This window comes from Camelus ferus, chromosome 2 (assembly GCF_009834535.1).
Source record: "Camelus ferus isolate YT-003-E chromosome 2, BCGSAC_Cfer_1.0, whole genome shotgun sequence".
Lineage (NCBI taxonomy): Eukaryota > Metazoa > Chordata > Mammalia > Artiodactyla > Camelidae > Camelus > Camelus ferus.
The window spans coordinates 56,059,284-56,072,135 of record NC_045697.1 but is presented as its reverse complement, the minus strand read 5'-3'; the positions used below and the strand labels follow the sequence as shown (position 1 = coordinate 56,072,135).

At 40.5% G+C, this 12,852-nt stretch overlaps 1 protein-coding gene across 9 annotated transcripts in view; it reads right to left on the bottom strand.

Annotated features, from left to right (window-relative positions):
* The window catches only part of EPHA5 (EPH receptor A5), a 313,192-nt gene extending 300,788 nt beyond the window's left edge, over positions 1-12,404 (bottom strand). For all 9 annotated transcript variants that reach the window (XM_032459293.1, XM_032459303.1, XM_032459295.1 and 6 more), the window contains exon 1: positions 11,412-12,404. In XM_032459293.1, coding sequence (XP_032315184.1) covers positions 11,412-11,592 — 181 coding nt within the window. In that variant the 5' untranslated portion in view covers positions 11,593-12,404. The remainder of the gene's footprint in view (positions 1-11,411) is intronic.
* Between the last annotated feature and the right edge of the window lie 448 nt (positions 12,405-12,852).

Genomic DNA, 12,852 nt, shown 5'->3' with positions numbered 1-12,852 from the left:
AGAGCTTTGTACTTGGGCTCAAGGAGTTAAGATTTTACCCTGAGGGCACTGGGGAGTCACTGAAGTGTTTACCTAGGGAGTAAACAAGGGTTGCTTGAGCAACTGAACTGAAGTCAAGTGCTCGTCTTGTGGTATTTCTATGTACAATAAATATTAGACAGCACTCACTAACTAATGTAGCAAATTAGACCCTGCTAAATGTCAGAGTGCCAACTCACACTACTTTTTAGCATGTGTAATATTTAACACTTATAAAATGCTTACTGTGTACCAGAACCTTTACAAAACATTTTTCTGATGTGAACCTAATCTTTACACCTCTAAAATGTATTAATATTTCCATTTTACAGGAAAGAATGCATAGACACAGAGAGGTTTTCTAGCTTTTTAGGTTTTCAAGGTCACACAGCTCTAAGTGGTTCAGGCAGACTCCAGAGCCTGGAGTCTTACCACTCTGCCCACTGCTTCCTAAAGTGGCAAGCTGATTCTGCAGTCATGAGACTTTGGCTTTGAAACTTCTTCTGATTTTTCACTAGATCAAATTTTCTTGTTTCAGTTCCTTTGTTCATAGTAATGATTTGTCTAATCTATCCTAGTTTTTTTTTAATGAGATTCTAATGAAATAAGGTAAGTTAGCACATTTCATAAACTATAAAGCATTTTAATAGTATAAACTACATAAAAGTGATTATAAAATATTTAATATAACCATGTATATAAAGGAAAAAAGCACCCAAGAGGTTGCCTTGGATAGGAGACCAAAGGTGAATACATTTTCCACTGAATCCATGGAACATTTCAGTGTCCTCACTTTTTACAATAAAATAGTGTTGCCTAAAAAATATAATGTCATGATTTAAGGCAAAACTTTATTTTCAAAACTGTCCTCTAATCCCAATAGAGCAAGGGGTAGTAATGAGCAATACATAGAACTTTATGGGGGAGAGTTTCTGAATGTGATTTTGGGTGTATACAGCTAGGCCTAGAGTGTAGCCTGGGTTAGGGATTGAGATCTGGGTTGCTTATATACTAGAATAACAGAAAACAATTTACAAACCAAAGAAAATATGGCCTGAAATAGAAGAGAGGTAATGTGTAGAAAGAAATCTTGCCTTGTGCTAGTGGAGTTCTGGGCAATGAAAAGGGGAGATGTCAACATGAGGGGTCCATCAGTGTGTAAGAGCTGGATGACAAGCTGACCATGTATTTAGTGAGAGGGAAAATAATCAGAGATAAGAGTGAACGTGAACATGAGAATATCCTCAGGACTCACCATGAATTTCTATATGCACTTTGTTCTTCTACTGTCTGTGGAATGAGCCATTATTTGGACGGGGAGGGCAGAGTGCCTGCGGAGATGTGAAGGCCTTTGGTCAACAGTCTTCCCCTGTGGACAGAAGCTGATAAGAGCAGTGCTGGAGTCAGACTGCCTGGGTTTGAGTACAGATTTCTACCACTTTCAGATCTGTAAACTTGGGCGAGTTATTTAATTGTTCCCTGCCTGTCTCCTCATGTGTAAAATAGGAATAATAATAATACTTATCTCCTAGGCTTGTTTTGAGTAAAATAAATCCATGTATATGCAGACCACTTAAAATACTGTATGGCACATAGTGTATCAATACTGAATATTAGCTATGATTATTGCATCCAGGTGGGTGCACACATGTGTGCAAATGCACACATACATTTCACAAGCAGATGTAAACACAGTACATTCTAAATTTCCTCATACCTGTTTATGTTACTTACATAAGAAAAGGTAAGCCTCACAGAATTGTATTAAGACCTTTTCAAAAATGTAAAAGCTCAATTATATTTCCAAGTAATATTTTCAACTCTGAATATAACTGAACAGATCAGAAAATTTTATATTTCAAACTAAAATAGAGGTGTAAAATAAGTGTGAGACATGTTTCAGGAAACTTCTAAGAATTTAATTCTCCCAATTAATCGACTTTCAGTAGCATTGCATAGGTCATTTAAAGAATATATATTATATATTATGTTAAATATATATGTAAAACATACTATGTTAGTACTAAATAGCCAAAACATTTGACAATACCTGTCGATACGATTTGTGGCTAAGAAACACCTGACCTTTACTTGGGGAACGATGAGGTAAAAGGCAACACTTACAACCCATGATCCTTGCACTGATGATCTCCCCTTTGTTTCCTAATCAAATCCCAGTATTCACTATTAAATAATTAGGAAACCAGCTGAAAATTAGGACAACATTATGTGGTTGATTTTTCTCTTTGATAGCTCTATGGAAAATCTGCATATGCAATTCTTTTTGTTAGACTCTTTTTCTGTCCCAGATTCCCCTTAATCACCATCCAATGCAAAGAAGACAATAACCTGTGATTGTGAAAGCTTATCTCAAATACTCCATACTTAGTAGTGAGGGAATCACAGGGACTAACATTTGTTGTATACTTGTTTGCTCTAGGAATTTTACTAACCAACGTACACACTATACATTATTATTATTTTATCTTCACAATATCCCTCTGAGTGTGTGTTAAACACACTTAAACTATGTTTAAAAACACTTAAACTATGAAGAATCCGAGGTGGATGATTCAAGAACACATCTCTAATACCTGGCAGAGCTCGGTTCATGGCCTTTACAGGTCCCCAATCTGCACTACCCAGTGAGAGGCAGTTATTGTGAAGTTAATTAAAATTAAGCCACAGAGTCCTCAAAGACCTGGGCCACTTCCATGCCACTGTGGCACTGGTAATGTGCTCACTAAGTCTGTATTTCTGCTATACTTGCAAAACTAAAATATTTTTGTATTCTTCTTAAGGATGGTTCTTCACACAACAAACTTAAATGCACAAAATGGCTGCACCTGATGCTTTGTTATAGCCAAGTCCTTACCGGCAAGTGAGGTGTTAACATACGTGGACTCTGCAGAACTTAAACCAGCTAAACTGCCACAACTCACATTATAAGCAGTGCTCACCAATCAGAAAATTATCTCATTTTGTTAATTCTCCACAACAATTATATGAGGTAAGTAGTACCATACTACAGACAAATAAACTGAGGTTAAAAAAAAGTGACTGTCCACAGAATTCAGATGTAGTAAATGATGGAGATTAGCAAAACCCCTCACAAAACATAGAAAACAAAAACTTAAAATGAAACAAGACTAGTTCCTTTTTGAATTTCAAAGCCAGAGGTTTGATTTGGTTTTCTCTTGTTTCTTTTTCTGTAATTCCTTACCATTTAATCCTTTCCCTTCTGGCTTTTGTGGGCTTAAATCAAAAAACAGTAATTCCAAATCTGAAAGATTAAATGGTTCTGTTGTTGTTGCCCCCACACCCACTTCCAGATAAATCAAATATGATGGTTTGAAACTAGACATGGTTAAAATCCTTCAGATCCCAAGTATTTTCTGCTTTCTTCAGAAGGTTGGTTGTGCCCGTTAAACAAGACACCTTGTAACAGCAACACGACACTGCCTAGGGTGTAGGAAGGAGAGAGTCCGTCATCACCTTCCACAAATTGGCAGGTCGGTCTCACCTGCCCGAGGAGCACACCAGGCTGGTCTGGGTGTGGACCACACGCGGCTCATAGAGCGCCTGCTGCTGCCAACCCGGGCTGAACCTCGCCAGCCCGGTCTACCTGCTGAGTTGTCTTTCCGGGGGTGGGGGTGGGGAACCATTACCTAGCATCCTGAAACCGGAAAAGACAGCCAGTGCAAAGTACATAAGACAGCTATCTTTTAAGAAACGCAAAACTGACAGACATACCTTAAAGTTTTGTACTTCTGACTGAAGAATTAAGTAAAAAAAAATCTGACTTTGTTTGATACAAACTACTCTTTAACTTTAGGGACTGGGTCCCATGATTTTATTTAACAGAACACTATATTGTCTGACCATCCAATCTGGAATCATGACTTCCTTGCTGGGTGTTGGAACTAACAGGCCTGGGTGGGCTTTTAACCTCTTATCTTGCTTGGACTTTGCATAAATGGAGTACCTGACCAGGAGGAGGGAGGAAGGAAAGAGAAGGGGAGAGAAAGGAAGGAGAAAAGGAAGGAGGGAGGGAGAAAAGGAGGGGGAGAGGGGAAAGGGAGACGGGACAAACGAAAATAAGAATGTGAAATTATTATAAAAGAAAAAAGACACTACCCATCTCTGAGTAAAAGAACAGGCTGTATTTTCTCTAAATCTTCCAATACTTAGCCGGAAACATGTTTCCAAATAGGAACATTATCTCACAAAGCATATGCAAACTATTTCAACCCTTCAGTTTTGGCTCTTTGATTTTTTTTTTTTAAACCGGATCATTTACTTAACAGAGTTATGGGCCCAGTTTAGTTAGAACCGAAGATGTGTGTGATGGATGGAGACGAGAGCCTGGGCAATAGTCCAGCAACTATAACAGAATTAGAATCATCACAGACACTTAAATCCTAATTATTTAATCTGTGGGGTGTCTAACACCACAAGCATTTGACATGACTCAACGAAACTGCAGAACTTATAGGGAAATAGAAGAAAAGAAGAACTAGATGGATGAAATAAAATGAACTAAAGAGTTATTTTCTTCCATTAGGGATTTATATTTTCAGAGTCAGTAAAACAAACGTAAAATTAGAATGTGCGTGTGTATGTGTGTGCGTGCGCACGCGTGCACAGGTATAGTATTTTTGTTAAATATAAAAAACAAAACCCAAGGACTTTTATTAATATCAAGTTTATAATATCATTTTGACATAACCCCCCCTCCATTCTCTCTTCCAGCTTCACCACAACCTTTCCACACACTTCAAAACGTGTCTACATGCACACACACAGTCCTCAGTCCTGCATTCTGCTTATTAAATGCACAACAATTAAAGCCATGAACACTGAGTCACTGAGAGATACAGATACAGATTTTTGCATGACCTAGGGTTGACTTTTGATCCACAAAGTTTTGTATGTTCTTCAATAGTTTAAGAAATACCTTAAATGATATTAATAAAGTAACACATAGACTGATCAGAGATTGTAGCTGCGAAACCCACAGGAAACTATAGGAAAAAAAAAAAGAACTAGAATAAAGCTTTATGAACAGAGCTTACTAGGTTTTCTTTAACTGAATATACTGTTAATGGGATTCTAAAGACAAAACTCACATTTTTTTAGAGGGTTTTCAAGCATTTTTTAAATGATAGAAATGACTCCTTATGGTTTCTTTAAATTGCTAAAAATAAAAAAAATCATTAAGAGTATACTGACATGAAATGGCAGCTAATAAATGTTATAATGCTAAACCACAGAGTTTTCAGAAACTCCAAGTGGTGTACCTACTAAATTACAGTTTTATTTTACGACTTTGTTAACACCTGAGATTCTCATTAGACTTACTAGATGACAATGTTGAGCTTTTAGAAGACAAAAAAAAGAGCAGGACCATAATTTTCCACACATTTCACCAAACACAATTCAAATTCTCATATACTTTACAGCGTTCTTTCTTTTTATTTATTTATTTTTAGCTTTACACTAACATATTATATTGGCTAAGAATTGTTTAAGATGGTAATGAAAGAAGTTAAATGGGAATTTAAAAATCTCTACCTCTCATGAAGTTCATTGATTAGAATTACATTTTAAATCATTCAATTAAGTGTTTTCTTCTGTCATTTTCATATAAAATTTTTAAATTGCAGCCACCTCTTATTTTATGTGATCAGAATAAATGAAATGAATAAATCCTACACATGTGAAATCTATAGTGTCAGAAGATGCAAATTTCAATTGTTTTAATTCTCAAGAATACTTGTACCACTATCTATTTGTAATCTGATTTATAAATAGCTATTTCATAGTACAATTTATGGCATCAGTAATCCTTATTTTTATGGAAAGTTCTTTAACACAATACCTTGCATATGTTACCAAATGTATTATAAAAAGTGAGCTGTTGTCCAAAATTTGGATTTAACATTCTTAAACATTTTTTTCTTGTTCAAAAGTAAATTTTTGTCTTGTTCAAACACTTTAAAATCTATTTTATTAACTCTGAATAAACAAATGTCTAGAAAGCCAGAAACTAAAAAGGGAAAAGTAAATATATGATAAAGGGAGACTTCCTAAGTACTGATGTTCATTGTTTTGAAAGTTAAAAACCAAATACTTAAGAATGGGTCATTTACATTTTCAATGAAACTGATAATTCAGATAAAATCTTCATAGTAAACAACGGTCAAATCTTCCAGTTTTCTAATTGTTATATAGTGCTTTGAAAAATGTTATGAATAGATCACGTTACTCATTTCCTAAATCAAATACACCTTACTGAATATACCTATTTTGTTTGCTATTTTAAAGTTATGTATTATTAAACTTTTTGTTTAAAATATGACTATTTTAATCTGTGTTTACAAAGCCTTTAGAATTCATTTTATATTTTAACTTCCTTTGTATACATTCATAGAAACAAGTATACCATTTACTCTGCAATAGAATATATGATACATTTTAAAATGTCATTTAAAAATACCACTAGGTGTGTTTATGTATACAACAGGCTAGGATAACTCCTTTGAGGAAATCACTACCTAACCAACTGATTATATAAATTTTGATAAAATAACTAAACATGTATTTACCCAGCAGAGCACATCAGTAGGAACTATTCTGTTTTATAGATAAATATATACTCATCAGAGATACGAGAACAGCAAGAATCATTCAGTCTCTAAGGTTTTAAGAACTATATTTTCAGCTCTCCTATTGTTTTTATAGTTAAAAGTCACCCCTACTGAAAAGAAAACAAAAGGATGAATACTGCAATCAATTTTTAATGATTTATAAGCAAGGCTGAATGTTCAAACTTCAGTTAATTTTGATGCTTTATGAAAACTAATATGCCATAATCATCTTTGAACTATTAGATACCTCTGCTAACTGAAGTTCAAGCTACTCATTAGTAAAATGAAAAGTATTTGCTAATTTAAATTGAAAAAATTAAGTATAAAGTGTTATCAATACTTTTTACAGTAGTTTTTCTTCAGGATATTAACAGCACATTTCTCTTTTTAAAAAAGAACATTAAGCTTGACTCAAAAGGAAAAAATGAATATAGTTAGTTAATATAATCATGCATATTATACTCTATTTTTACAGTCAAAGGTAGAAAGGTTTCTTCCAAATGAAAGAGAAGTTAATTGGCCACTGAAGCAAATAACAAAGGAGATTTAAGTGGTCAAGTCAAAAACAAAAATGCAGTGAAAATAACTAAAGCATAGTCATTTTCTCAACAGTAGCAATACTGAATAATGTTTAATATTTAGTTAAATAGTTTGGGGATGTTTGTCTATAAATAGCATGTCGTCTCATTCTGATATTTCTTGTATAAATACTCTAAATGGTCACATTTTGTAGAGCAGAGTATTAGTAATATAAATAGTGGCAAATAATACATTTCTTAAGCATAAAAACATGAATCCATTTCCCATACCGGTTATACCCTTTGTAGGCTTAAATAAAGAATTAATAATACTTAAAGTGACAATATTACAATAATGTTTTCAACTGATGGAGAAATACCCATTAGAAATGCAGGAATTGTCCAACCTCTTCTCTGCCTAATATGAGGAAATGAAATCCTCTTACAAGTTGCCCTGACACCCAAGAAGATCTTTGTCTACCTCAAAAAAGGCTTAAAATTTCAAGACCCAAGCCTCTGCTCTCCACTCATGGTTTATAAAGTAAAAAGCCAAAACTCTTCATGGTGCCTTCCTAGTTCCAACAATCTATGATTCAAATAGGGGTAATGGCTCTCTTTTTTTGCTCAGTAGCATCCTGGTGAGGGAATAATTTTACTGTCCTTTTTCTATGGGGTCCTGCTTCTTTATTTAAAAGGAAATGAATTACAACCGGATGACAAGACCACAAAACAAAGCCATTTAGTTTTACAAATCTATTATGTTGTCCAATCGTTTTATGGGCCTGGTCCTATTATAAACCATGAAAAACCCTAAAACAAACTTTCTTCCTTTTCTTTCTTCCCACTGAAAACAGTTACATTTTATGAATGTTTTTCAAACAGTTAAGCCCCTCAAATTTTCCCCTTACGTGTGTGCTTCTTTTCCCCCAGAGTCCCATCCATCCCACTTTCTCAAACATACAAAACATTCAGAGACAAGAAACTGGACTTTTCAAATATAAACTGCTGACAACTGTCAGAAGCACTTTACTGGGACATTACTGACTGTAGCTTCAATGAATTAAGCTTGATTCACTGCGGGTGAATCATTTTCAATGCAGAGCTGTTCAGCAGTAATTGGCCAAGAATCCCTGCTGCGAAAAGCACTTGTCAAATAATGCTTGTTTACAAATATATCTCCAGACAGAAAAAGTGGCAGTTACTGAATAAGTCCAGGGCCACCTCTAATATTCATAACAGTGGACATGCTCCTCTTATTAAATCTATTAAAATTTTCACTTGTTGATACACTTGCTAATATTTGTCCTGCTTGATCATACATAAGTTTTTTGTCTTATATATGCCTTGGATTATTTTACAGCGAAAGTCTTGTGTATCACATTGTAGTTCAAAGGTTTCTTCCACAAGTTATTTTATGCCTAATGTGTGTAATAAGACAATTAAAGATATATTTACCTTATCTTAGAATTCAGTCTAAAGAGTAAATTTTCCTCTTGTTGTTTATTATCCAGTGTATTCCAACATTCATTTCATATCAGTCCAATATTCTAGATACATATTTTATTTCTTCTGTTCAATTCTGCTTATTTATGTCTACCAAACTTAAATTTTTAAAATGACTGGAATACCAATTATATATGTAAACTGACATTTATTTCTATCTGCCTCAAATTTTTTTCTCACATAATGGAAACATTCATATCATACACATATATGATGTGTATATACACTACAGTATGAGAAATATCTATAGGTATCAATAGGTTGCAGAAAGCAAAGTGTATGAGAGCAAGTTATTAATGGAGTCAGTGCACACATCAAATCTTTCTGCCCCTGATCTTTCAAAGTCCCTCCAGAAACAGTCAAAAACAAACTTAAAAACTCGAGGCTGAACCTTTAAATAAACAAACCGATTACTGTTATAAATATCTTATATTTTTGTTCTTTGATTCAGAATAGCAGTATCATGGGGAAAAACAAAAAGGAGAAGAACATAAATATTGAAGGTCTGGGATGATACTAATGGAAAGATGGGAAACTGCATTGGGCAGTGGGGATGCATGAGATGAAATATGTACACAGTAAAATTTTATTTCTAATTAGGTAAAATAAAGACTTACAAAATGTGCCTCAGACAGACACGCTTTTATTTTTAGTGTCTTCAGAACACTGGGTGGTAAAGTACTGCTCAGCTCATTGTTGGTTAGAGCCCATCTCACTAAAGCCCAAGTTTTGCTGCGTGTTCGACTCACTGGGGAAGGAAAACACAAGTTGTGGTTGTTAAGTCTGTAATATCATCCAGTCTACCTTCCACAAGACTCCAGCTTCGCTTACAACACCTTAGGAGACCAGTGCTATTTCCTTGCTTCCATTTCCTTTTGCCTCTTCCTCCCGGAATAGCCTCTACTTCTGCTCCCATTTAGCGCCACCCTCCCAAAGACTTCATTTCTTCCCATTCTCTAACCAAGAGCTACTTACTCCCTTATACCTCTAGATAAGCCCCTTCCCCATCACACCTGGGGGCGAGGGGAAGGTGGGGAAACTGAAACCTAATGGGAACACGAAAGGATAGATTATATTACTATTACAATTACTCTTTAAATCCAAACCAGTATGCCCCTTTCAGTGGAGTAAATTGATAAAAGGACTCCTAACCGTCATAATCCTTCGGACTTCTAGCATAATGAATCTAACACGAGATGCTAATAAAAGGACTACGACTTCAGAAAATACTTTTTTAACTTTATCGGGAAGGTAAAAAACGCAGATTGCTTGGGTTAAGCATGGGAGATGGTAGGTAGGTAGTAGGTAGATAGATGGATCTACGTATAATTCTTAAATCAGATTTTTAAAAATAAATTTAAAGGTTAAACAGAGAAGTTCATGGAGTGGGGTGAGGAGTCTCGATCTGCCCTGCTTTTCACACGGTTGCTGGGGAGCTGGCAGCGTTCCGAAACCAGCTCAGCGCCTTCTCCTACAGCCAAGACACAACCCGTGCAAGTCACGAGGACACACAGGACTCCGCCGCGGCTGCTTCATCTTTCCCGTCCAGTGTTCCCTGCCCCACGAGTGGAAGGAATTTCCGAAGTTTCTGTGCCTCACGCGGGGGATGTGGAGCCCCAAATCGAAACCCCAGTCTTCCAGCCGAGGGGGTAGGGTTTCCGATGTTTTCGTGGTGGAGCTGAGGGCTTCTCGCAGCCCTGACCCGGATCTGAGGTGCTGCCCCCGACCCTAGAGAGATGCGCCTTTGAGCGCTGTCCGGCCGTGTGAGAGGAGGGAGAGAGAGCCCGCAGGCCGAGGGGCTCAGAGCAGCTCCGAGAGTCGCGAGCGCCGCACAGGTGCTGCTCCCGCGCCAGCCCTACTCTCCCGGTGCAAGGCGGGGACAGTCTTCTGGGTCCAGAGCGCAGGATTGGGGGTGGGGAGGAGAGCTGGGGACTCCAGGATCCGTAGCGGGGCTTTTCCCTCACGGAAACATGGGGAGACGTGACCAGAGGGTTTCCGCAGCACCTTCCTGGCGGCGACACACCCCCACCCTCCTCCCCCTCCCGCGGCATCCCACCTTCTGCTTTCTTCCACTTTTGCCTCAGTGTGATTATGAACCCCCAAAGTGAAGGGCATCCCACAGTGTGGGGCGCCTTTCGTCCTACGCCATTCCCCTCCCTCTAGAAATAACGGCTCTCACCACCCACCCCGGAATAGCAGCTGGTGATGCCCTAAATAACAGCTCCCAGAAGGCACTTTCTCTCAAAATAAAAGCATTCAGCCACCTCCACAACGTTTCCCATCCCTGGCCTCAAATAACGGTTTCTAAAAGCCCCACCGCTCCCGAGATCCTTGTCACTGCGCTCCCAACAGTTCCCAATCCTTCAAGCCCGGAATATCACTTCCACACGCACTTCAAGTGAGACACAGCCGCACCCAACCACCCAGCGAGGGTCTCGGCGCCCTTTCACCCCCCGGCTTCCAACTTCCCAGCCCCCCAGCCAGCTTCGGTCCACTGGCAGGTTCGTCGCCGAGCACTCCGCAGCTAATGTCAAACAATGCAACCAGAGAAGGCGGAGAGCGAGGGAAAAAGCTAGCGAAAGCGGAAAACAAATGTTAGTTCGAGACGAAGGGTGCGATTTCATCCGCGGCAGCCGCGTCCAGAGCGCTCAGACCCGCGCTTCCAGGCCCCGCCTCGCCCCTTCGCCCGGGGCCACGGCGCTCCCCACCCCCACCGCTCTACCTTCGTTGCTGGGGCTGGCCAGGAGGGTCCGGAGTGCAGCGCACAGGAGAAGGCACGTCCAGAGGGGGGCCCTGCGAGGTGCGGAGTAGCAGCCGGCCAGAGACGCAGGGGTGCTGGAGGGGTCGCCGCCACCGCCTGGGGGCCGCCGGCGTCCCGCACCCCGGGGCCCCGAACCCCGCATCTTCTCCTCGCCGCCTCCGCCGCCGCTGTCCCGTGCCGCTCAGTCCACGGCTCACGGCTCTCGCCTCGCAGAGGGGGCGACAGAGGCTCGCGGCTCCTCCTCGTTCCCCGTGGGCTCCTTCGCCTTCTGGCACGCGGCTCGTACAAATGTGGGAACCACGGATCCTCCGAGAGGGCTGAAGTTTGCTCCCTGCTCCTCTCCCGTGGGGTTCAATGAAATACTAGTTACGGCTGATAGTGCAATTCAGGACTGGACTCAAGGGTGCCGAGAAGGTCCCGCGTCCTGTTCCTTGCCTCTTTAGACTTTAAAGGATTGGGGGCTTTGAAATGCCACTGGGAGGAAGATAAAGGCGCCTTTTCAGTCTTCAGGGCTTAAGTGGACGAAGGTAAGGAAGACAGGTCATCTGAAGTCAAGCAGAATTCCTCAATAAAAAAGAGGAGAAAAAAGCAGGGCCGCTAAGGAGAAAAGGAGAGGAGTTGGGAAAATACAGGGTGGGGAAAATACGGGAGAGGCGAGCAAAGGAAAAGATCCAGAGAGTTCAAAGAGGCAGGAGGAAACAGCTGCGGGCTGAGCGACGACGAGGGGAGGGACTGACGGCGGCGAGCGGACAGGAGCGCGGAGCCCGGCGGCGGCGGCCCGGAGCTGCTGCGGTTCCCGCTGCTCGGGGAGGAGGCGATGTGTGAGCGGCTGGGCAGGCGAGCTTGAAACTGCACCGCCACGACGCGCTCCTGCTGAGTCTGGAGCTCCGTCGTCTCCTCGGCCTCCCGGCTCTGCGCCTCCCACCCTCCTCCCTCCTCCTCTTCCCAGCTCCCCCGCCCTCTGCTGCTCGCAGCCTTGCCAGTGAGAATCTACTGTAAGTGTGAGTTGCTTAGACGAAGTCACACACCCACGGGGGGAAGTAATCTGGAAGCTGCCGTGGTGAGTGTTGCCTAGCGGTCTCCGGGAAAGGCGCGTCTTCCTCCGCGGATAATTAGGGCGAAGAATTCTACTGACAACGCCTGCGAAGACCGGGGCTCCTGGGAGGCTGAAGGGAAATCAGCCCGAGTTAAGCAGCCAGCCCTCAGAGAAGCGGGTCCCTTGGTTTGGCATACTGCCTGCTGCCCATCATAGGCTTGTGGCATCAACAACCTTGTCGTCACACACAGCCAAGCATTCGCAGGCTGTTTTGGTCCGTGGCTAGTTTCTTAAACTATCGCTCACTGCTACTGACCCTTTCTATTCTTGCAATACTTTGGTAGCTGGAATGGGATAATTAGTCAA